Source organism: Notolabrus celidotus, unplaced genomic scaffold (genome assembly GCF_009762535.1).
Source record: "Notolabrus celidotus isolate fNotCel1 unplaced genomic scaffold, fNotCel1.pri scaffold_239_arrow_ctg1, whole genome shotgun sequence".
Lineage (NCBI taxonomy): Eukaryota > Metazoa > Chordata > Actinopteri > Labriformes > Labridae > Notolabrus > Notolabrus celidotus.
The window spans coordinates 50182-73505 of record NW_023260084.1 but is presented as its reverse complement, the minus strand read 5'-3'; the positions used below and the strand labels follow the sequence as shown (position 1 = coordinate 73505).

Sequence of the window (23324 nt, the reverse complement as noted above, 5' to 3'; positions counted from 1 at the left end):
GAGAGTTATCACCAAACTCTGCTTTATATTTGACTGCAAACAGAACTCATGCTTTTGTATTATTGCCCGATGTTGACTCAAGAAGAAGTGAAGACATGAGGTCCGGTTCGGTCACATTACCTCGTGGTGGTAAAGCAGCGGCCGCCAACATTCAGCGTCAGCCCAATCAGTGTGAGTCTGACTCTTCTCAGGGCTGCTCAAGTCGTCCGGAGGATCTAAACACAGCAGCAGAGGAGACATGTTTGTAATCGTTCCCAATTTGGCTAAATGTCTGTAATTTTAGTTTAAACAAGATGTTATCTTATTATTTTTACTCAGTACCAGCTGGTATCTTGTGTTTCTAATCATCTAGGGTCTTATCTTGTGTGCATAAGATAACAACGTGTGGGGACAGGATCATTATCTTGTGGGAACCAGATATTATCTCATGTGCACAAGAACTTATTTCATGTACATAAAATAACTTGTGCACACAGGAGCATTATCTTGTGTGCACAAGATTTTAGCTCATGTGTATAAGATGATAATAACTTGATGGGGATCCTGGGAGCACAACTTCTCTTATGTGCATGAAATAAGTTCCTGTGCGCATAAGATACTGATCCTGTCCTATCTTGCGTGAACAAGATATTATTTTATGTGCACAAGTTCTCATCTCATGTGCATAACATGATAATAACTTGTGCACACAGGATCGTTGTCTTGTGCACAAAATATCTTATGCACACGAGTACTTAGTTCATGCACATAAGATAACTTGTTCACACAGGATCATTATCTTGTGTGCACAAGATATAATTTTTTGTGTGCATGTTCTCATCTCATGCTCATAAGATATTAACTTGATGGGACAGGATCTTTATCTTGCAGGCACAGGATGTTTTCTTATACGCAAATAACTTTTCTCATATGCATAAGATAACTTGTGCGCACAGGATCATTATCTTGCGTGCTCAAGATAAGAATGATCATCTTTGCAGGAGTTCAGAGTCTTTGTTTCATACTTTGTCAACACTTCTTCAGACAAACCTTCAAATGGATCTCCCTCTGATATGTACAGCACGTCATCGTCTCTGAAACACAAGTATAAATAAAGTTTAAACTTGTGACCTGTGTGTATGTGTGTGTGTGATACTTGTTGTTACCTGTGTGTGTGTGTGTGTGTGTGTGAAACTTGTTGTTACCTGTGTGTATGTGTGTGTGTGTGATACTTGTTGTTAGCTGTGTGTGTGTGTGTGTGTGTGATACTTGTTGTTACCTGTGTGTGTGTGTGTGTGTGTGTGAAACTTGTTGTTACCTGTGTGTATGTGTGTGTGTGTGATACTTGTTGTTAGCTGTGTGTGTGTGTGTGTGTGTGTGATACTTGTTGTTAGCTGTGTGTATGTGTGTGTGATACTTGTTGTTACCTGTGTGTATGTGTGTGTGTGTGTGATACTTGTTGTTAGCTGTGTGTATGTGTGTGTGATACTTGTTGTACCTGTGTGTGTGTGTGTGTGTGTGTGATACTTGTTGTTAGCTGTGTGTATGTGTGTGTGATACTTGTTGTTACCTGTGTGTGTGTGTGTGTGTGTGTGTGTGTGTGTGTGTGGTGTGTGTGTGTGTAACTTCTTGTTAGCTGTGTGTTTGTGATACTTGTTGTTACCTGTGTGTGTGTGTGTGTGTGTGTGTGTGTGTGTGTGATACTTGTTGTTACCTGTGTGTGTGTGTGTGTGTGTGTGTGATACTTGTTGTTACCTGTGTGTATGTGTGTGTGTGTGTGATACTTGTTGTTACCTGTGTGTGTGTGTGTGTGTGTGTGTGTGTGATACTTGTTGTTACCTGTGTGTATGTGTGTGTGTGATACTTGTTGTTACCTGTGTGTGTGTGTGTGTGTGTGTGTGTGTGTGTGTGTGTGTGTGTGTGATACTTCTTGTTAGCTGTGTGTGTGTGGTACTTCTTGTTTTACCTGTGTGTGTGTGTGTGTGTGCGTGTGTGAGTGATATTTGTTGTACCTGTGTGTGTGTGAGTGATGTTTGTTGTTACCTGTGTGTGTGTGAGTGATGTTTGTTGTTACCTGTGTGTGTGTGAGTGATGTTTGTTGTTACCTGTGTGTGTGAGTGATATTTGTTGTTACCTGTGTGTGTGTGAGTGATATTTGTTGTTACCTGTGTGTGTGTGTGTGTGTGTGTGTGTGTGATACTTCTTGTTAGCTGTGTGTGTGTGGTACTTCTTGTTTTACCTGTGTGTGTGTGTGTGCGTGTGTGAGTGATATTTGTTGTTACCTGTGTGTGTGTGTGTGTGTGTGTGTGTGTGTGTGTGTGTGGTGTGTGTGTGTGTTTGTCAGTGATATTTGTTGTGTGTTTAGTTCACCTGATTAACGTGACGTCATCGACCAGGCCGCCCTTCCCGTTGTAAACACTAGAGGCTGTTATTCCCAGTTTGGAGCTCGCCACGGAGAGTAAGTCCTCCAGAGAGCCGCACACAGCCACCACCTGTACGATAACACACACAGACACACACATAAACACACACATAAACACACACACACATATGAACACACACATAAACAAACACACACATGAACACACACAAACACACACATGAACACACAGACACACACATGAACACACACACGGTCACCTCACAGACCTGATACACACACACACACCATGTCGGACTGTAGCTCGAGATGTTAGCTAAACATGCTAACAACAGACCTGTTTCCCTCCTTTTTCTCCCTCTTACCTTCCCATTGGTGGAGGTTCCGTTAACATACAGCGTGACTCTCTTCATGGCCGAGCTAAGATCACTCTAACTGTCCTTTAAAATCACTCTGATGATGTTTAATCCATTAAATCATTCACATTCTTTGGCAACAATCTCTTCTTCCCTTTCTCTTCTTCTTCGTCCCTCTCAGACTGAACGCCCCGGGAAGCGGAGGAGCCAATCAGCAAGCTGCGAGGAAGCGGAGGAGCCAATCAGCAAGCTGCGAGGAAGCGGAGGAGCCAATCAGTGAGCGGGGTGGGCGGGAACTCCACAGCTCCATAGAGAACAATCAGAACATGTAGTATTGTTAAATTTAGTTTTAAAAATCCCCTCCAGGAGTAAATAAACATTTAAACTGCAACAGAACAAATCACAGAGGTAAACTTAAATAGATTGAGTTAATATTAAAGTTTAAGATGCTTACACTTGGATTTATTTCACTCTTCATGTTACTTTAGGGCAATATATCACTTTTTACACCATTATTTTTAGTTGTTTGCTATATTCTTGAATATTTGGATAAATATAAAACAAATGTGATAAAGTCATAAAATATTTGGGATTATTACAAATAAAATAATTTAACAGCACAAAGAAAATACAATAAATACACAATGCATTAATAATTCTAAGACAATTGTATTCATATTATTTGAAAAGGACAACCCTGAATGATTTCTTTCTTCCACATTTTGTTTACACATTGATGCAAATTTAAAATACAAAATTTTACATTAATTTTCTTTGAGAGTGTAAAAGTACTTTGTGGTATTTCTTATTATTTCCTGAAATGAAAATGTAGTTTTGCTGGACTTCTAAGAAACAAAGGACAACCAGACATACAAAGCCTCCAGGGGTTCAGGTGATGTTCCTTAAGTCAATATTTCCTCATTGCTCTTTTCACCTGAGCATGTTAAGTTATGAGTTTTGTTTTTGGCACATCTTGTTGTCAGAATATGGAAAAACAGTAAGTTAGAATTTGTTTCACTCTGAAGAAGAGTCTGGGAGTGTTCTGCAAAAGAGCTTTATTTAACAATTTATTCAACAACACAATAAAACAAGAGCTTCTTTTAAATTTAATGACAGCGTGCACTTGAAGTCCCAGAGCTGGTGCATTTGGCAAAAAGAAAAAGGAAAAACAAATACTTTAATAAGAGCGCGATGGCGACATTTCTCAGTTCGTCCTTTTAAAACTGACAACTCGGGCATGGCAGAGTTTTTCAGCTCAGTTTCCAGTATCATGATAAATCTCTAACTTATGTTCTTATAGTTCAAACTCGAAGCTGTGCAGCAAGAAGAAGAAGTGCAATAATCTACAATAAACTCATAGAATCAATCATATAAAACATCTTTGAAATGCTCTGACGAGTTTTATCTCCACACATTCGGTCTCAAAGCAGATCAAAATATCAAACCGGATATCAAACGTTTGAGACGTGTGCACGAGGATGCAACGAGAGTTAAGGTGGTTGTGTCAGTTAAGAGGGAGTGAGGTACATGTAAGACTGGATTTGTTTGCAAACAGCAGCACCGCTCTGTAATCAGAACAGCTGCTAGAATACCTGAAATATGAAGTGATGGTGTGTTCGAGTGGCGTCAGACGTCTGGAGGAAAAAGCGACGCATCATGAAACGGCAGCGGATACAGAGGAGGAGTGAAACGATGTCGTGTTATTGGTTTTTAGCTGAGTCGTAAGGCTGTTTCTGCTTAAAGTGCTTTAGAGAAGGCACGGCAACTGGAAGACGTTTCATTTAAGGCTGAATGTTTTTAAAGGAATCCACATAAATTCAAACAGCTGACACTGAAGCTCTGCCCGTCTCCCCTCCAGCAAAATCAGACCCAAGTCCTGAATCATTGTAATCCACACCCAACAACAGCCTGACCACGCACGGCTGATCTCAGAGGTCTAGAATTCTGACTTTGATCTCAAAGTTCTAGAATTTTGACTTTAATCTTAAAGTTCTAGGATTTTGACTTTAATCTCAGAGTACTAGAATTTTGAGATTTAAATTAGAATTCTAGAATTCTGTCTTTAACTCAGAGTTCTAGAAGTCTGACTTTAATCTTAAAAGTTCTGGAATTCTGACTTTGATCTCAGAGTTCTAGAATTCTGACATTGATCTCAGAGTTCTAGAAGTCTGACTTTGATCTCAGCGTTCTGGAATTCTGACTTTAATCTCAGAGTTCTAGAATTCTGTCTTTAACTCAGAGTTCTAGAAGTCTGACTTTAATCTCAGAGTTCTAGAAGTCTGACTTTAATCTCAGAGTTCTAGAATTCTGACTTTGATCTCAGAGTTCTAGAAGTCTGACTTTGATCTCAGCGTTCTGGAATTCTGACTTAATCTCAGAGTTCTAGAATTCTGTCTTTAACTCAGAGTTCTAGAAGTCTGACTTTAATCTCAGAGTTCTAGAATTTTGAGATTTAAATTAGAATTCTAGAATTCTGTCTTTAATCTCAGAGTTCTAGAATTCTGTCTTTAACTCAGAGTTCTAGAAGTCTGACTTTGATCTCAGCGTTCTGGAATTCTGACTTTGATCTCAGAGTTCTAGAATTCTGACTTTGATCTCAGAGTTCTAGAAGTCTGACTTTGATCTCAGCGTTCTGGAATTCTGACTTTAATCTCAGAGTTCTAGAATTCTGTCTTTAATCTCAGAGTTCTAGAAGTCTGACTTTGATCTCAGAGTTCTAGAATTCTGACTTTAATCTCAGAGTTCTAGAAGTCTGACTTTAATCTCAAAGTTCTAGAAGTCTGACTTTAATCTCAAAGTTCTAGAATTCTGACTTTAATCTCAAAGTTCTAGAATTCTGACTTTAATCTCAAAGTTCTAGAATTCTGACTTTAATCTCAAAGTTCTAGAATTCTGACTTTAATCTCAGAGTTCTAGAATTCTAGCTTCTTGTCTACACGTCTCTGAGCACTAAACTCTGGCGTTTCGTTGCATTAAGATTGTTATAATCAAGATCTCGAGAGCAGGACTCCTCTTACAGTTTGTCTGCTGATGTTGCCGTTTTACCTTCATCAAGAATCTGCAGCCTCAACAACTCAAGAAACTTCCTTGTCACGTTCTGGTTCTGAAAACATTTCATTTAACTCTCACTGTATTAATCAGGTCACACTCAGGTCGTCTGAACTCTGTCTTATTGCAGCTCTAGGAGCACAAAATAAATAAACTGTGATTCAGTAGTCGTCACGTCTGACTATAACAGGCAAACAAACTTAAAGTACTGACGGGAGGAGGTTGGGGTATTTTTTGATGCGTTATATTGATTACATTAAAGAATTGAAGGACTGAGATAAATACCATGTAAACTCAGTGAACATCACTGGATATCTAAACTAACCCCTGATGTCCCGTCTCAAACTGTGGAGGTGAATCTTTAAGGCTCAGTCGTACAGGTGTGGCCGTTCATATCTCTTACAGTGTGATACAGTATGTTGTAGTCTGAGAGACGTGTTAATTTGAAACCACACGTTGAAGAGATAATCAAACGTCTCTTCAGAACCCTCCTCCCTCTCTGCACCAGCACTCACCTCAGGTTAGAACAGATAATTCGTTTGATTTATGGAAACTTATGTTTTACTTTTCTACGGTCAGCTCTGGATCTCTTCCTGCCCAACAGTCTCTGTCGTCCTCAGTGAATCTACTCATTCCCGCTGTCCTCCGTGTCCTCGTCTGCGCCCTCATATTGTCCCTCCCCGTTCCTCTCGGGGAAGTTGAGGATCTGTCGTTTGGCCTGAATGATGTACTGCTGCTGCTTGAAATACACCTTCAACACGCCTTTGATTAGCGTGAAAGCGATGCCGCCCTGTGAGGGAAGAGGACATAATAAGTCTCAGTTTCACAGTATCTGTCTCTGCTGAGTCTCAGTTTCACAGTATCTGTCTCTGCTGAGTCTCAGTTTCACAGTATCTGTCTCTGCTGAGTCTCAGTTTCACTGTATCTGTCTCTGCTGAGTCTCAGTTTCACTGTATCTGTCTCTGCTGAGTCTCAGTTTCACAGTATCTGTCTCTGCTGAGTCTCAGTTTCACAGTATCTGTCTCTGCTGAGTCTCAGTTTCACAGTATCTGTCTCTGCTGAGTCTCAGTTTCACTGTATCTGTCTCTGCTGAGTCTCAGTTTCACTGTATCTGTCTCTGCTGAGTCTCAGTTTCAATGTATCTGTCTCTGCTGAGTCTCAGTTTCAACGTATCTGTCTCTGCTGAGTCTCAGTTTCAATGTATCTGTCTCTGCTGAGTCTCAGTTTCAATGTATCTGTCTCTGCTGAGTCTCAGTTTCACTGTATCTGTCTCTGCTGAGTCTCAGTTTCACAGTATCTGTCTCTGCTGAGTCTCAGTTTCACTGTGTCTGCCTCTGCTGAGTCTCAGTTTCACAGTATCTGTCTCTGCTGAGTCTCAGTTTCACAGTATCTGTCTCTGCTGAGTCTCAGTTTCACTGTATCTGACTCTACTGAGTCTCAGTTTCACTGTATCTGTCTCTGCTGAGTCTCAGTTTCACTGTGTCTGTCTCTGCTGAGTCTCAGTTTCACTGTATCTGTCTCTGCTGAGTCTCAGTTTCACTGTCTGCCTCTGCTGAGTCTCAGTTTCACTGTGTCTGCCTCTGCTGAGTCTCAGTTTCACAGTATCTGTCTCTGCTGAGTCTCAGTTTCACTGTGTCTGTCTCTGCTGAGTCTCAGTTTCACAGTATCTGTCTCTGCTGAGTCTCAGTTTCACTGTATCTGTCTCTGCTGAGTCTCAGTTTCACTGTATGTGAACTATAGAGAGTGCATTGAGAATATATACCAGTATAGTGCGCTGAAGATTTGAGTTTGTCCGTCCAAACAGCAGCCGTCCAACCAGATTGGCGATGGTGGGAAAGATGAGAGCCCCACACAGAGTCCTGGACACAGAGAGGTGGTCTCCTGATCCAGGTCCATCCACAGGGACCCGGGGCAGATACCGACCTGGAATAAAGGACAGGATACAGCTCTTTCATCTGACTGTGAAACATTACATTAACCCATCCCTGCTGTGTGTGTGTGTGTGTGTGTGTGTGTGTGTGTGTGTGTGTGTGTGTGTGTGTGTTTCTACCTGGCGGCAGCTTCCCCCTGTAGGCGTATCTCTGCCACAGCCTCACGATGTAATCCTCCCAGCGGATCATCTTCCCCAGCACCAGAACCACGGGGATGGTGGGCAGACCCATGAGCAGGAAGAGCGGGTCGGCTCGCTCCATCACGTACAGACCCTTCTTATGTCCCACCACCTGCACAGGTACACAAAGAGGTCAACGACCTGCGGTTCTACAGCCTGTACGTGCACTTATAACATCATCTCTGCGTACCTGCATGACCGTCACGGCTCCGTATGTGACGGCCGACCAGTACACCGTACCGACCACCACGCCGACGGCAGCGAATGGGCTGGCCCGAGACAGAGCGCGGTCTACCTGCTGCAGGAAATACACCACCGGGCCTGAAGAGGAGAGGAGCGCACACAGTGAGGGGAGATTCATGCCGAGCAAGTTACAACACGAGGCGACGCACAGAGAGATTTAAAGATGTAGGGTTACAGAGGAGCTGCTGGAAACAAGAAGCTCTGTTCTCAAGGAGTGACAGGAGAGACCTCCCACTTCTAATCTCAACACATCTGATCCTTTTTGATCAAGAAGTCCACAAAGAAACTGCAGAGTGATCTGGTCACAGAGGAAAGGATGCCCTTAAGATGTATGTTTGTCCTTCATGTCTGCAGAGGTCTGATTGCTGACAGTACGGTTGTTTTAAACAGGTTCAAAAGGATCCTGTGAGGAAGATCATATGAACGCAATGTGAAAGCTGGACTCACCCATCGTGGGGAAGGTGATCCGATACTCTGTGCCACACTGCGGACAGCTCACCGACCCTCCACTGTTTCCCTTCTGCTTCTCATCCAGCCAGCGCTGCAGACACGACTGGTGGATCCACTTAGTGCAGCCTTTACACCTGCAGGGGCTCACCCACTCGGCACTGTGGTCATCTCTCTCCGTGGCAAAACACACCCAGCAATGTCTGCACAAACACAAACACACAAAGAGAGCAACACACTGTGAAACTAAGACTCTGTAAAGCAGGAAGTCTTCAGCAGAATAACTCTACTGTCACATTTGCATCATGCATCAAACAAGGTTGTTTTTGTTTATTGTAACATGAACATTTGGACACATAATCCTCCTTGCTCCAAAGCATGGAATTATAAAGCCTTTGTAATAATGAATCAGGTTTGTGCAACATTTATTCCCCTTTGTATTTGTGTTTTTCTCATATGACCTCGCTGTTTACTTTTGGTTTTTGATTCAGTTTCAGTTTTATTCCCACGCAGTGACTCACGGCCCACTGTCCCTCTCAGTGTTCACCGTCCTGCACTACACCTGATTCTTAATCTGAATAATCTGACATCACTCTAATTCAGGCGACGCTCTCTTACTTCTCAGGCTGCTCCTCAGCGAGGGCCATGGTTCTGATCGGGTTCTGTTCTCCTGAGTGTGATCGTGAACCATGAGACCGCAGCAGGAACCTGTGAAGAAGAAGAGGAAGAGGAGGAGAGATTTACAAACAATCACAGAGCTTTAATTATCCCCTAATTCAAATATAACTCTGATGTCATCATTTTTAAGTTTATCATAAATGGTTGGAAGTTTCATTTCAGTGAAAAGGAAACAGAAACTGTGAAGTCAAAACAATGAGACTAAAGAGGCTGAATTCCTGAAGTCTAGGTGTGTGTGTGTTTTCTTTATGAGAAAAAGAAATGATCATTCTGAGATTAAGGAATTTTGGAGGGTGGATGTGCAAAAAAAATTTGGTTTGGTAATTTAAAAAAAAAGAAAACCTTAAATTGTACATTTAAAAAATTCAGATGTAAAAAAAATGTAGATCTAGAATGTGAAATGTAATTTAATTTTAATATTTTATATTTACATTTTACACCTTAAAAAATTACACATTTACTTTTTGTTATTCCCAAAAGTTAGAATTAACAAAAAAGAAAAACTTTAAGAAAGTAATTTCACTTGCCTGCCTTATACTTATCTGCTTAATTATTGTTTTTGATTCAATTCAATTCAATTGCTATTTATTTTGATAATCAATTAATAGCTTGACTCATTTTGGAAGCATATATTAATATAATTTGCAATATCAAACATTTACATATGTCCATTTTAGGTTTTCATGACATTGCACTACCTGCACTGTGTAGACAGGCTGTTTCTTATTGTATGTCATATTTAAATTTTGATATTTAAGAGTTGAAAGAGAGAAACAGCATCTCCATGTTCCTGTATGTCCTCGCATATATGGTGAAACTGACAATAAAAACCTTTGAATCTGAATCTTGAATTGTATTTATATCAAATACCTGCTGATTTAAGTTACTATGTTTAATATTTTCTGCTTTTTATCCTCATCCTTGCCTCCTTAAATCCACTATAAGCAATTCTCAAAACTTAAAAAAAAAAAGTTAAATTATTTTATACTCTAACTAAAATATGAATATCTCCTGAAACATAACAGTAACTTAATAATAATAAAAATTACAGTTATTTAATATTTTCTACATGCAGAATTATTGATTTTAAGTCTAAAATAAGCCCCTTAAAATCAATCTGAGTCCTTCTTTTTGAACCTGAACGTGACACCGAACTGCTGAAACTGATTTTATCCTCAAATTGTTTAAATTCCAAAGTTTCTTCCGGCCCTTGAACACAACTTCACTTCTTATAAACTGAAACCAATAGTGACTAATAATCACTATATTAGTGATGTTCCCATTTCAAACAGTTAAAAACTCAAACATATAGAGCCCCTGTGTGTCCCTTTAACTCTTTAAAGTCGTGTATCTTCACATGTTGACTTTAAACCTGATATAATAACACCTGACCTCAGGCTCTAAACTCTGAGGCTAATGCTAACTTTAGCTAAGGAGTTGTCACTTTGACATGAAGCTAATAAACGACAGCTGAACTTCCATAACTAATAAAATATCTAACCTCTTTTTCTTGTAGTTAAAGTAAACAGATGTTTGTAACAGTTTAAAGACATCACTCACCTGAAACATGGGTTTAAATCCCTAATAAACCTTAAAGTGATCTAACCGTGGCTCTGTGTTTTGCTCATACAGATCAGACGACAGCCGAGGCAGGCTAGCAGCTCTCTGATTGGTTAGCGGCTGTGACGTACTTGTTGCATTCAGGGACTGTGGGAAACTACAACATTTATGCAATAATGTGGAATATGAGATACAAGACGTGGTAAGAAATGAACATTCAGGCATTCAAATAATGATCAGTTTGCATATTGATACTTTAAATACATTTAGACACTACTAGTTTATTTTGAGTAAAGAACTCTGAATTCTATTGAAGAAGATTTGGGATAGTAAAAAATCCCATTTAGCTGGTTTTATATCTGATGATACAGAAGAAGATAAGGGCCACTGAAAAAAAAGTTGTAGAAAGGTCAGTCAAGCAAAATAAAAAGTAAGATGTTTTATTTGTTCTTAGAAAAAAAGTCAGAATTCTGTGATTAAAGACGTAATTCTGAATTTAAAGTCAGAATTTGGAGGGTGAGCGTGCAAAAAACATGTATTACATTTTATTTGTAATTACAAAAACACACCATACATCTTACTATTTGAAATAAGTAGATATTTAAAATGAAAACAAAAGTCCCATGTAACCAAAATGTACATTTTTCTTTTTTCTACAATTTAAAATTTAAATTTTACACCTTAAAAAAATTTCACATTATGTATTTCGATTTTTTTAATATTCTGATGTTAAATACTATAAAATGACACCTCAGAAAAATATTTTTGCTTGCCTGCCCTCAAATTATTATTTGTTTCAGCGGCCCTAATCCTGCTCTGTGGACTTCTTATTTAAAGTGCTGCAAAATATCTGGACATAAATTAATCTATTAATAATTTATCACCTGTAATGAGTCCAGAAGTGATTATTAACACTACACATAAATACACTTTCCTTGAGCTCATCACTTTTAACATTTTAAGAGTGTGTCACTATAAAGGATACTAAATACACATTACATTTATCCTGTGCTTGACTCACAAAATCAAACAATAAATCATTCCAGTTAAACAGGGCGTCACTGTTACAAAGAGATGCTGAGGTTTCCCATCTTCTGACAGTCTGAAACGCATGGCTGTTCAGTAAACAATCTGATTGGCTGTTTCTCCTGTCAGTCAAGATTTCCGCTAATATGATTGGCTGCCTCGCCTGTTGGTGACGCGGCCGCTGGTGTTGTTGTGTGGAGGAGGCGGGGCTTCCCTCAGCAGCAGCAGCACACAGAGGAGCAGACCGTGCAGAGTGACAGGGCGTTATCTTTACATGATTAAAACACTGAACGGAGAGGAACACACTCACCGACCCACAGGAACACATCTCAAACATCCAGTCCGTCATGGAGTCCTATGACATCTTAGCTAACCAGCCGGTTGTGATTGATAATGTAAGTATGATGATGTCATTCATCCACACCCAAACCGAGGCCCGGCTAACTGCTAGCTTCTGTTAGCTCATGTACTACTGTGTTATAACGCTGCCTGACAATACAGCCGAACAGCCTCAGAAACATTTACTGAAAATACAGTTTAATCTGCATTTATGTTCCTGAAACCTCCAAACTCTGACTCACTATCCTACATTACTGCATCCCTCGATAGACACTGCGCTAGCTGTGGTTAGCATACAGCACCAGCCGGCTAGCTTCAGCTGCAGAGATGTGAGCTAGCTGTCTGTAGCTCTCTGTAGCTCTCTGTAGCTCTCTGTAGCTGTCTGTGTCTCTGTAGCTGTCTGTGACTCTGTAGCTGTCTGTGACTCTGTAGCTGTCTGTGACTCTGTAGCTGTCTGTGACTCTGTAGCTGTCTGTGGCTGTCTGTGACTCTGTAGCTGTCTGTGGCTGTCTGTGACTCTGTAGCTGTCTGTAGCTCTCTGTAGCTGTCTGTGTCTCTGTAGCTGTCTGTGACTCTGTAGCTGTCTGTGGCTGTCTGTGACTCTGTAGCTGTCTGTGGCTGTCTGTGACTCTGTAGCTGTCTGTGACTCTGTAGCTGTCTGTCTCTGTAGCTGTCTGTGACTCTGTAGCTGTCTGTGTCTCTGTAGCTGTCTGTGTCTCTGTAGCTGTCTGTGTCTCTGTAGCTGTCTGTGACTCTGTAGCTGTCTGTCTGTGTCTCTGTAGCTGCCTGTGTCTCTGTATCTGTCTGTGTCTCTGTAGCTGTCTGTGTCTCTGTAGCTGTCTGTGTCTCTGTAGCTGTCTGTGACTCTGTAGCTGTCTGTCTGTGTCTCTGTAGCTGTCTGTGTCTCTGTAGCTGTCTGTCTCTGTAGCTGTTTGTATCTCTGTAGCTGTCTGTGTCTCTGTAGCTGTCTGTGTCTCTGTGTCTGTCTGTGTCTCTGTAGCTGTCTGTCTGTGTCTCTGTAGCTGTCTGTGTCTCTGTCTGTGTCTCTGTTGCTGTCTGTGTCTCTGTATCTGTCTGTGTCTCTGTAGCTGTCTGTCTCTGTAGCTGTCTGTCTGTGTCTCTGTAGCTGTCTGTCTGTATCTCTGTAGCTGTCTGTGTCTCTGTGTCTGTCTGTGTCTCTGTAGCTGTCTGTCTGTGTCTCTGTAGCTGTCTGTCTCTGTAGCTGTTTGTATCTCTGTAGCTGGATTCAGGCTGGTTGTGTTTACATGTGCACTGTTAGCATAAACAGGTTTGCTGTGATGTTGGAGGATGAATAATGTAAACATTATTGATTTTAAAAAGGTTTGTTATTGTCAGAAATGTTGCTGCTCTGCATGGTTACACATTGTGACATCTTGTACAGCTTCTTATTTCACCCTTTGTGAATATTGTATATCTTAATTTCATTATTTTGACTCTTAACTGTGTGTATCTCCCCTGACAGAAGGAGCACTCCTCTATAATCACTTAATACTTCCTTATTTCACTGCTGTGTTCAATGTTTTCGCTCAAAAACTCTTAAACAAACTCTTAAATTCAGCATAAACCTGGGTCAGATTCTGCTTTTTTGCCAGAATATACCAAGAGATAACGTTTTGGCACTATTCCAATTTCATGGAGTCCAATTCTTGACTCTTATTCCACCATCTTTGGTGTGTAAACAAACAAGAAATATCTAAATACCAAAATTGAGTCTGCCTTTCTTGTTGGCTCTTAATCAGCATCCTCATTGGCTGCTCTTGGTCTGCTTCCTTCACACCGCCTCACCTTCATCAGACAGGAGAGCTCAGGAGCTCACACTCTGACCCCAGGACCTTTCCTAACGGTCTGACCTGAGATGGTTAAAAAAGGCGTTTAAATTCTCTCCTTTTATCTGAACGAAGGACAAAAAGAGGTGACGCTTACTGAACGTTTCTCACAGGGGGATTTAAAGTCTGATATTTAAACATCTTCATGATGCTAATCCACATCCTACCTTTTAAACTCAAACCTGGGATGTGGATGAAGTTTCATTGATATCCAGACTCCTTAACAAACAGAGTCCCAATTGAGTCCACTATCCATGCTTCTCTATTGATCGATTTAAAAACATTAATAATGTCAGGCACGAGGAGATTGAATGATGTTTTTTAAGCAACCAGGAACCTCCTTGAGAAATGAAGCCAATGCAGAACTGCAGTTCATCAAGTGTCCACTAGAGGCTGGGTCCAAAAGCACCAGAAACCACATACACACCCATTCAAAGAGACAACCTTTACAGCAGCAATAAACACGTTTACAGCCTGGTTCAAAAAACAGTTTCAGTTTGAAGAGCTCATTTCTCTCTCAGCTCACACTGTACGGGCGTGACTGTTTTTATAACTTGTTATTTTAGAAGATATTGACGTTACAAGTCGGTATTTCCAACGATAGGCTTTAAAACTCTGCTTCAGAAACAAATCGGTGACGTCGTAATCCAACATGTAATATCTGTTTTATACTCCAGAGAACACACCGTAATGTAACCCTAAGTTGCCTCAATCTTTATCTAACTAGCCTTCATCCTGCTGATTTTAACTTCAACACTCTGTTTTGATTTAGACACAAAGTTTGTTTGGAGGAAGCAGCGACTGAATGTTGAGTTTTTACAACACAAAGACTCTTTAAGACAAATTTGAGACCTCTACATGTTCAAACATCCTCACAGGCACCCGACCACCTGAGTTCTTCTGACTCTTCTTCATGGTGTTTGATTTAACAGACATGGATCAACATGAGATGCAATGTTACATCAACGAGACTCGAGAGCAGAACTGATATTAAAGTTTGCAGACGATGGGTCACAGAGTTTCATGAACACCACTTTAGTGTTTTGTTCCCTTCTTATTAACCGTCTGATCATTTCCTCTAAAGTCGTGTTTCCTGTGAGTTAGTAATGAAAGCTACTTTAACTGAATGTTCTGACTCTGTCTCAGCGTTTGTCGTCATGACAGCGCCGGACAAAGTAGCTGTTGAGACGGGACGGCTGCAGGGCGCAGTGTGTGACTGCCGCTGGCCTCCGGCTGTGTCTTATGACCTCCCTCTCTGCTCAGAGATTAAAATACTGCAGAGCTCTGCTCCGCTGTAATCCTCTGTTGTTAAATGTCATATCTGTTTTCTCCTGCAGGGTTCAGGGGTCATCAAGGCTGGGTTTGCAGGAGACCAGATCCCCAAATACTGCTTCCCTAACTAGTAAGTGTCGGTGCTCCCAAACGCTCAGATCACCGGGGGTTGTAATCAGACTTGATGATGCAGCATCTGCAGAAGATGCTAGAAACACAAGAGAAAAATACACATCAGAACTTTGTAGAGTGGACAAATACATGTTGTTTGTTTTGTTGTACAAACAGTCCAAGTCCTAAAGGTAAAAAAAGCCACACTAAGTAAACAAAAACATCCCCTTCAGGACGCTGTGTGGCTTCTCTTATTCTTTAAATGAACTTATCGATAAAGTAAAGAATGAAAACGCAGCAGAGGATCCTTCTCTGTGATTTTGTGATGTTTTGAGTCTCTGTGTTTGCTGTCACTCGTCTGACTGTGTTTATCTGTGTGTGTGATGCAGTGTGGGACGTCCCAAGCATGTGCGCGTGATGGCAGGAGCCCTGGAGGGAGACCTCTTCATCGGACCCAAGGCTGAGGTAACACATGCACACGCACACGCACACGCACACGCACACGCACACGCACACGCACACGCACACGCACACGCACACGCACTTCCTGGGCTACGGAAGTCTCTTTTGCTTTCTAGAATTAATTACTGTTGTTGTTCTCCTTTGATCTGTTCCATTCTATTCTATTCTCCTTTGATCTGTTCCATTCTATTCTCCTTTGATCTGTTCCCTTCCATTCTATTCTCCTTTGATCTGTTCCCTTCTATTCTCCTTTGATCTGTTCCCTTCCATTCTATTCTCCTTTGATCTGTTCCCTTCCATTCCAACATTTAACTCCACATTTTTCACACAGACTCAGCGGTCTGTCGATTTAAAGAGCCGTTCTCCAGGGACGTGTCTGTGTGGTCCGTCTGAGGCGGGATCAGCCTAATTAATCCCACCTACAAATCTCTGATTGGTTGATTGGTTTTCCTACAAATGGAATTGACCAGAAACGAGACAAAGAGGAAACACACATAGCTTAAGGGCTGAAACATGAGCAGTAAGACCGGGTCTCTAGTTTGATCCTGTCTCCACTTCTGTAATCTCCAATAACAACACAGAAGTGACTCTGAGGGAGCCACACCACTCTCACTGGACTTAATGGAAACTCTAAAAAAGCTCTTACAGATGAATCTGTCTGTGCTGCTCCTGGCTCTAAGAGAAGAATCCCCAGTGCTAACGTCCGACCTCACACTGATGATCACATTGTAAAAGCATGCAGTGTGAGATCCTAACAGCTTCTCCAAAGATCCCTCGGGCAAACATCAGCTGAGATGTCATGTGACTTTTTTCCACGTTGCCTGTCTTTGCCACTCCACCATGAAGCTGTTGATGCTCACAGGAAACAGCTGTTACGTTTGTTTGTCAGGGGCGGATCGTTTGATCCAGATTCAGCTGATAGTTCACATGCAGACAGACTTGATGCTTTCATACTTAAACAAGAGAAAGATACCGTCCATAAGTCTGACAGTTTGGCTGTTACCATCTCGGTTGTTTGAAGTTTTATAGATTATAACAAGGAAAGTTCATTCGTTGGCTGATAAGCTGGTAAACAGCAGTGTTTCACTTTATTCTGATGCTAATTGACCAGATTTGTTGACTTAAGAAGCTTAAAGAGCTTAAAATGATCCAATAAAGAGTCCTCTCATCATAACAGGCCGTAATCTTCTCCGCCAGGGAAATCCAACAACATCCAGACTCTTAGAATGTGACTGAGAGTAAAAACTGTGAGTGAGGCTTCTTAGATGGTCTTAGTCCAATAAAACTCACAGACAGACTATCTCTCTGATATTAACATGAACACATCCCCAAAAGGCTCCAACACCACAAACACGGCCCAGAGGTTAAAGTTCAGGGATTGAATTATCTGAGGGAACACATCGCAGAAGGCTAGCAGCTCCCACCTGTCACTCAAAGAGGCCACACCCCCTAATTCTACCTCCCTTTAATCAGTACAGTTGTCAGGGTCTTCCTGGGTGTCTCTGGGACACTGATGTTATTTGGCTTTGATCAACCAGAAGCATTCCATTCTATTCTCCTTTGATCTGTTCCATTCTGTTCTATTCTCCTTTGATGTGTTCCATTCCATTCTATTCTTCTTTGATCTGTTCCATTCTGTTCTATTCTTCTTTGATGTGTTCCATTCCATTCTATTCTCCTTTGATGTGTTCCATTCCATTCTATTCTCCTTTGATCTGTTCCATTCTGTTCTATTCTCCTTTGATGTGTTCCATTCCATTCTATTCTTCTTTGATCTGTTCCATTCTGTTCTATTCTTCTTTGCTGTGTTCCATTCCATTCTATTCTCTTTTGATGTGTTCCCTTCCATTCTCCTTTGATCTGTTCCATTTTGTTCTATTCTCCTTTGATGTGTTCCGTTCTGTTGTATTCCTCTTTGATGTGTTCCTCTACTGGACACTGGAGGAACTGCGGTTTCTGAACTCCTCTCCCTGGAGGTTTCTGCTGGTCTCAAACTGATTTCATGCATTGATTGATGATTTTTGCTGCTGGAGTTAAATCCCCCTCATGAATGTGTTCTGTCTCCGCTCTGATCAGGAGCACAGGGGCCTGTTGTCGGTTCGATACCCGATGGAGCACGGCATCGTGAAGGACTGGAACGACATGGAGCGAATCTGGCAGTACGTTTACTCCAAGGAGCAGCTGCAGACTTTCTCCGAGGAGGTGAGCCCCTCCCCCCTGAGTGATCCTGAATGAAAACAAGGTCACATGCTTGGTGGATGCGATACTGGAGCGTCTGTGATCCTGCTCTGAATGCGTCTTTGTGTTTTTTTTGCAGCATCCTGTGCTGCTAACCGAAGCTCCACTCAACCCCAGCAAGAACAGAGAGAAGGCTGCAGAGGTGTTCTTTGAGACCTTCAACGTCCCCGCGCTCTTCATCTCCATGCAGGCGGTCCTCAGCTTGTGAGTGCATCTCTCTCTCTGTGTCAGTGAGGATAACACAGACCTGTGAAACAAACTCTCTCAGCTCTGAGTCTGCAGCGAAGAGAAGCAGAGACTGTCACATTACTGCTGACTAATACTCAAGTCAGTGAGAGGATGAATGTGTGTGTTGTTAACCACACTGCCTAACTGCACTTTTTCTAAGTCAGCTTGGAGTCAGAAACAAAAGGTTAACTTTAAGAAACCATGAACATGACAGAGCTGATCTCTCTCCCCACAGCTGCTGCAAACACAAGCATTATGAGGCCGATTTAGTCTCTGCTTCACCGCTCAAAAATTCAATTCAAGGCCGAAGTATCCGGATGTATGAAGGTGTTACAAACACAATCTCAACATGACTGACTAAAGAGTTATCTCCCAAAGTTTGAGCCTTAAATATTAAAGGTTTTAGGGCGAGTCATCTGACCAGGAAGCATCTTCTGTGTTTGTTTTCGGTGCAGCACACAGAAGGTCATGAATCAGACCGGCTATCCATCACAGAAGTGTTGAAAACCTGAACAAATTGAATTTGCAGTGAAAGCTATGAAATGTTTATCATGTCTCAGAGCTCGGAGCAGCTGGAGCGTCGTCACAGAGTCGGAGGAGATATTAATAACATCCTCAGAGTGAGACAAACTGAAGCTTCTTCATGGCTCATGTTCTCAGGTCATGTCTGTCAGACTGCAAAGCCTCTCTTTGCTTCCTCTCCTGCATGCTGAGAGCTGCTTCCACTCATCATGAACCTAAACATCATGTAACATCAGCTCTAACCTCAAACTGCGTCTCTGTCTCCTGCAGGTACGCCACAGGTCGTACCACCGGTGTGGTGCTGGACTCCGGGGACGGCGTCACTCACGTGGTGCCCATCTACGAAGGCTTTGCCATCCCACACTCCATCATGCGCGTGGACATCGCAGGGAGAGACGTGTCCCGGTACCTGCGTCTGCTGCTGCGCAAAGAAGGCTACAACTTCAACACGTCTGCAGAGTTCGAGGTCGTGCGCACCGTCAAAGAGGTGAGAGGGGAAACTCTGTGATGAGATGAGTAACGTTTTAACGGTCTCTAATCGAACGTGTCTCCCTCCGTCCTGCAGAGAGCCTGCTATCTCTCCCTCAACCCACAGAAGGATGAGACCCTAGAAACAGAGAAGGCTCAGTACGTCCTCCCTGATGGAAGCACTTTAAACGTGAGTTCACGTCTCCAGATACTCCTCCTCCTCCTCCTCCTCATCCAGAGCGCAGACATTTAAACCAGACCTCCTTTACAGATCGGTCCGGCCCGGTTCAGAGCTCCAGAGCTGCTCTTCAGACCCGACCTGATCGGAGACGAGAGCTCGGGGATCCACGAGGTCCTGGCCTACGCCATCCAGAAGTCTGACATGGACCTGCGACGCACACTCTTCTCCACCATCGTGCTGTGTGGAGGATCCACGCTGATCAAAGGTGCCTGGGACACACACAACCTCATGCATGTGGTCTTTTTTTGGATGCTTCTGCAGACCTCCTGCAGGATCTGCACCTCTCACTAACTCTCTCTGCGTCTGTTTTTCTTTCAGGATTTGGGGAGCGACTACTAACTGAGGTTAAGAAGCTGGCGCCCAAAGACGTGAAGATCAAGGTGAGTCAACCAGACGCTGCACCTCATGAGTGTGCATGTGTTAAACTTACATCCTGGTCCTTTCCTCTTTCTGTTGACGTATTTAGGCTGCAAGAAACACCACGTTGAGAAAGTTCAGGTCTTTCTCTTTGCTGTTGTCGTCGTGAAGAAATCCTGCAGCTGTATTTCTCCATCAGGGATCATAACACACTTCTCTTAGGGCCTTTCAGTCGTGACATCCTGACACTTTATGGATCCTTTCAGGACTCCAGATCCTGATATTTGCAGGTCACAAAGTCAGGGAGGAAAGTTTCACCTGTTTGTGTTCACACGTGCAGCTCATCAGGAAGAAGTCTGGGAACTTTGAGGAGTTTTGTGCATGTGTGAGAGGAGCTTTATTTAAATACGAGAGCTGTAGAGAGGGACTGTGTGCGTCAGTAAACCTTTGAGAACCTGGATCTTGAGCTGAAGAACATCAGACGACATCTGAAGTGCGCAGCTTGTTTTAACACCGGTGTAAAGATGTGTTTGGTTGACTCCTTTCTTTTGTCTCCGTTCAGATCTCTGCTCCCCAGGAGAGGCTGTACTCCACATGGATCGGGTGAGTCTTCAGTGTTCAGTCCTCGTCGTGTGTGAGGTTTAAACATGTGATGACATGACGTTTAACCCTCCTCTCCTCTCCTCCCTCGCAGCGGCTCCATCCTGGCATCGTTGGACACCTTTAAGAAGATGTGGGTGTCGAAGCGGGAATATGAAGAAGACAGAGCACGTGCCATCCACAGGAAGACCTTCTAGAGAGGGGAGCAGGCGTCCTGCTAATGCCCCCAGAACTGCCCTCAAACCCCCCCCTTCCTCCCCCCCGTCATCATACTGTCGGAGATTCTCCTGCACCTTCATCTCCGGTACCTCTGCATCATCTTTATCTAAACCTGCTGTCAGCCTTCTGCTTTCCCTCCCCTCCTCCCCCCCCTGCCCAGAGAAACACACGTTTGTGTGTGCAGGTCTCCATATTTACCTCCTTTTATTGGCCTCCTGTTCTTCCTGCTGCAGGGTGACGATGGCGGCACCCTGTTACCCCCCCCTCCCAAAACATCCACACACACCCACAGACAGAGGGCCGTCAGGGTATCTGAGAGGGCAGATCATAGCACTGTGGACTCCTCCTGCAGGCCATGCTACTTTACTTTCAGTTAGTCCTCGTTGAAGTATTGCTCTCTCGCCTGCAGCAGCAGCAGCAGCAGCCCTGCGAGGTGTAGAATATCATGACATGTCAATAAACATGAATGTTTTTCTTTTTTTTGCTACTGTTGAAATCTCCATTCCAGACCGAAGATTTAGATTTTTATTTGATGTCCGTTTTTGTCGACTGTCTGTCTGTTTCTGACACGAGTTAGCTGACGCAGAGCGGAGGTGTTCAGTCCTGCAGAGAGGAGGAGTAGAGCGCAGGTGAAAAAAAGGAACCACTGTATTATATATCTGGCCTCAACTGCACACTGACTGCAGTTAATTTATCACCCGACTGATTGGATTCTCTTTCTCTGTCATTATTACCAATGAAATGTTTCTACATGAACATGCCGTCACGTGTTTGTGTCGATGAGGAAAATGTTCAGTCATTGAGTCGGCCTTTTTGTTTTTCAGCTGACGGGATTAAAAAACAACAAAGTGTAGAAAACGCCTCCATGTTTATTTAACGCTCTGCACACACGAGGAGGAATCTGAGGTTTCTGACCCGAGATCCACAAACACGCTGCGCCCCGTCACGCAGCTTTCTGAATCATCAGCTGAAGGTTTTCATTGATTTAAAAATCTGCCTCAAATTTAACATTTATACACGAATCACTTGTTCAGAGGAAGTTCTGATACAAACATGGACGCCCTTTGTTTTTGATTTTTCGGGCTCCAGATGTCAGACGTTCACGAAAGGAAAATTGGAGGCTGGGACAACAGAATAAAAAAAAATCTTACCTTAATCTCAGAAGTCTGACTTTGATCTCAGAAGTCTGACTTTGATCTCAGAAGTCTGATTTTAATCTCAGAAGTCTGACTTTGATCTCAGAAGTCTGATTTTAATCTCAGAACTCTGACTTTGATCTCAGAATTCTGACTTTGATTTCAGAAGTCTGACTTTGATCTCAGAAGTCTGACTTTGATCTCAGAAGTCTGACTTTGATTTCAGAAGTCTGACTTTGATCTCAGAAGGAAGTCTGACCTTGATCTCAGAAGTCTGACTTTGATCTCAGAGGTCTGACTTTGATTTCAGAAGTCTGACTTTGATCTCAGAAGGAAGTCTGACTTTGATCTCAGAAGGAAGTCTGACTTTGATCTCAGAAGGAAGTCTGACTTTTATTTCAGAAGTCTGACTTTGATTTCAGAAGTCTGACTTTGATCTCAGAAGGAAGTCTGACCTTGATCTCAGAAGTCTGACTTTGATCTCAGAAGTCTGACTTTGATCTCAGAAGTCTGACTTTGATCTCAGAAGGAAGTCTGACTTTGATCTCAGAAGGAAGTCTGACTTTGATTTCAGAAGTCTGACTTTGATCTCAGAAGGAAGTCTGACTTTGATCTCTGAAGGAAGTCTGACTTTGATCTCTGAAGGAAGTCTGACTTTGATCTCTGAAGGAAGTCTGACTTTGATCTCAGAAGGAAGTCTGACTTTGATTTCAGGAGTCTGACTTTGATCTCAGAAGGAAGTCTGACTTTGATCTCAGAAGTCTGACTTTGATCTCAGAAGGAAGTCTGACTTTGATCTCAGAAGGAAGTCTGACTTTGATCTCAGAAGTCTGATGTAATCTCAGACTTCTTGATAGATTTCTCAGAAAAATTCAGTTTTATAACCGAACCTCCAAAATTAATATTTTTCAGTATCCTTAAACCTCTCCCGTAGATGTTGGATGTCTCCTTCAGAGTTTTCTTCACATGATCTGAATTCCTGGAGCTTCACATTGTATCAAACATAAACGAATGTTTCAGTTCTGAACTCTCTGAATAATAATCTGAATGTTAACCCTTTAAGGTATAAGATTTAAAAGTCGTAGTAAATGACGTGAAGTCTTCAAGTTGCTCCAAATTGAAAAAAGGCTTTTCATAAAAGTCATAAAGAGACAGACGAGGAACAAATCCTCACTTTAAGAAGCTCAAACAAGCAGAGTTTAACATTTTTACTCCTTAAATAATAAAAACTATCAGCTGTTTATTTATTCTTCAGTCGATGAGTGAACTTTAAAACATGAACTTTAAATTCAAGAAACTCTGAAAGAGAGAAACTACCCTCCTGTTTAAGATCAAAGATTTCATTCTAAAGTTTTATTATTCTAAATTTGGAGTTTTAAAGATGGCGGTTGGGAGTTGTGCTGTGTCCCGTGTGCTTATTGTGCTTATCTCTGTGACATTTGGAGAGAAAGTCTCTG

The 23324-nt window shown here is 42.2% G+C and overlaps 3 protein-coding genes across 3 annotated transcripts; 1 reads left to right on the top strand and 2 right to left on the bottom strand.

The window, feature by feature from the left end:
- Nucleotides 1-120: 120 nt before the first annotated feature.
- Nucleotides 121-2917, bottom strand: LOC117809136 (BTB/POZ domain-containing protein KCTD9-like; the record flags this gene model as incomplete). Its single annotated transcript, XM_034678821.1, has 4 exons — nt 2725-2917; nt 2350-2471; nt 1030-1073; nt 121-215 (listed from the first exon to the last, which is right to left on the bottom strand). Coding segments are annotated over exons 1-4 (309 nt in total), but the record flags the coding sequence as incomplete, so codon positions are not given.
- An 836-nt stretch (nt 2918-3753) lies between these two features.
- march5l (membrane-associated ring finger (C3HC4) 5, like) lies at nt 3754-10929 on the bottom strand. The gene is made up of 7 exons (XM_034678823.1): nt 10802-10929; nt 9182-9271; nt 8564-8766; nt 8064-8194; nt 7814-7985; nt 7526-7686; nt 3754-6553 (listed from the first exon to the last, which is right to left on the bottom strand). The coding sequence occupies exons 2-7, from the start codon at nt 9208-9210 to the stop codon at nt 6389-6391; spliced, it is 861 nt and encodes a 286-aa protein (XP_034534714.1). The 5' UTR covers nt 9211-9271; nt 10802-10929; the 3' UTR covers nt 3754-6388.
- A 1081-nt stretch (nt 10930-12010) lies between these two features.
- On the top strand, nt 12011-21589 carry actr1 (actin related protein 1, centractin). The gene is made up of 11 exons (XM_034678822.1): nt 12011-12222; nt 15351-15415; nt 15786-15861; nt 17935-18060; nt 18176-18300; nt 19117-19333; nt 19412-19504; nt 19586-19760; nt 19874-19935; nt 20475-20515; nt 20607-21589. The coding sequence occupies exons 1-11, from the start codon at nt 12175-12177 to the stop codon at nt 20707-20709; spliced, it is 1131 nt and encodes a 376-aa protein (XP_034534713.1). The 5' UTR covers nt 12011-12174; the 3' UTR covers nt 20710-21589.
- The last annotated feature ends 1735 nt before the right edge of the window (nt 21590-23324 follow it).

Bases quoted from the DNA above. Each gene is read 5' to 3' on its own strand.
- actr1 (XM_034678822.1), top strand. From the start codon at position 12,175: ATGGAGTCCTATGACATCTTAGCTAACCAGCCGGTTGTGATTGATAAT. The intron at 19,334-19,411 runs GTGAGAGGGGAA...TCCGTCCTGCAG, and splicing joins TCGTGCGCACCGTCAAAGAG to AGAGCCTGCTATCTCTCCCT. The intron at 20,516-20,606 runs GTGAGTCTTCAG...CCTCCCTCGCAG, and splicing joins CTGTACTCCACATGGATCGG to CGGCTCCATCCTGGCATCGT.
- march5l (XM_034678823.1), bottom strand. From the start codon at position 9,210: ATGGCCCTCGCTGAGGAGCAGCCTGAGAA. The intron at 8,767-9,181 runs GTAAGAGAGCGT...GTGTTTGTGCAG, and splicing joins GCTGAGGAGCAGCCTGAGAA to ACATTGCTGGGTGTGTTTTG. The intron at 6,554-7,525 runs GTATATATTCTC...CTTCCCTCACAG, and splicing joins ATCTTCAGCGCACTATACTG to GGCGGCATCGCTTTCACGCT.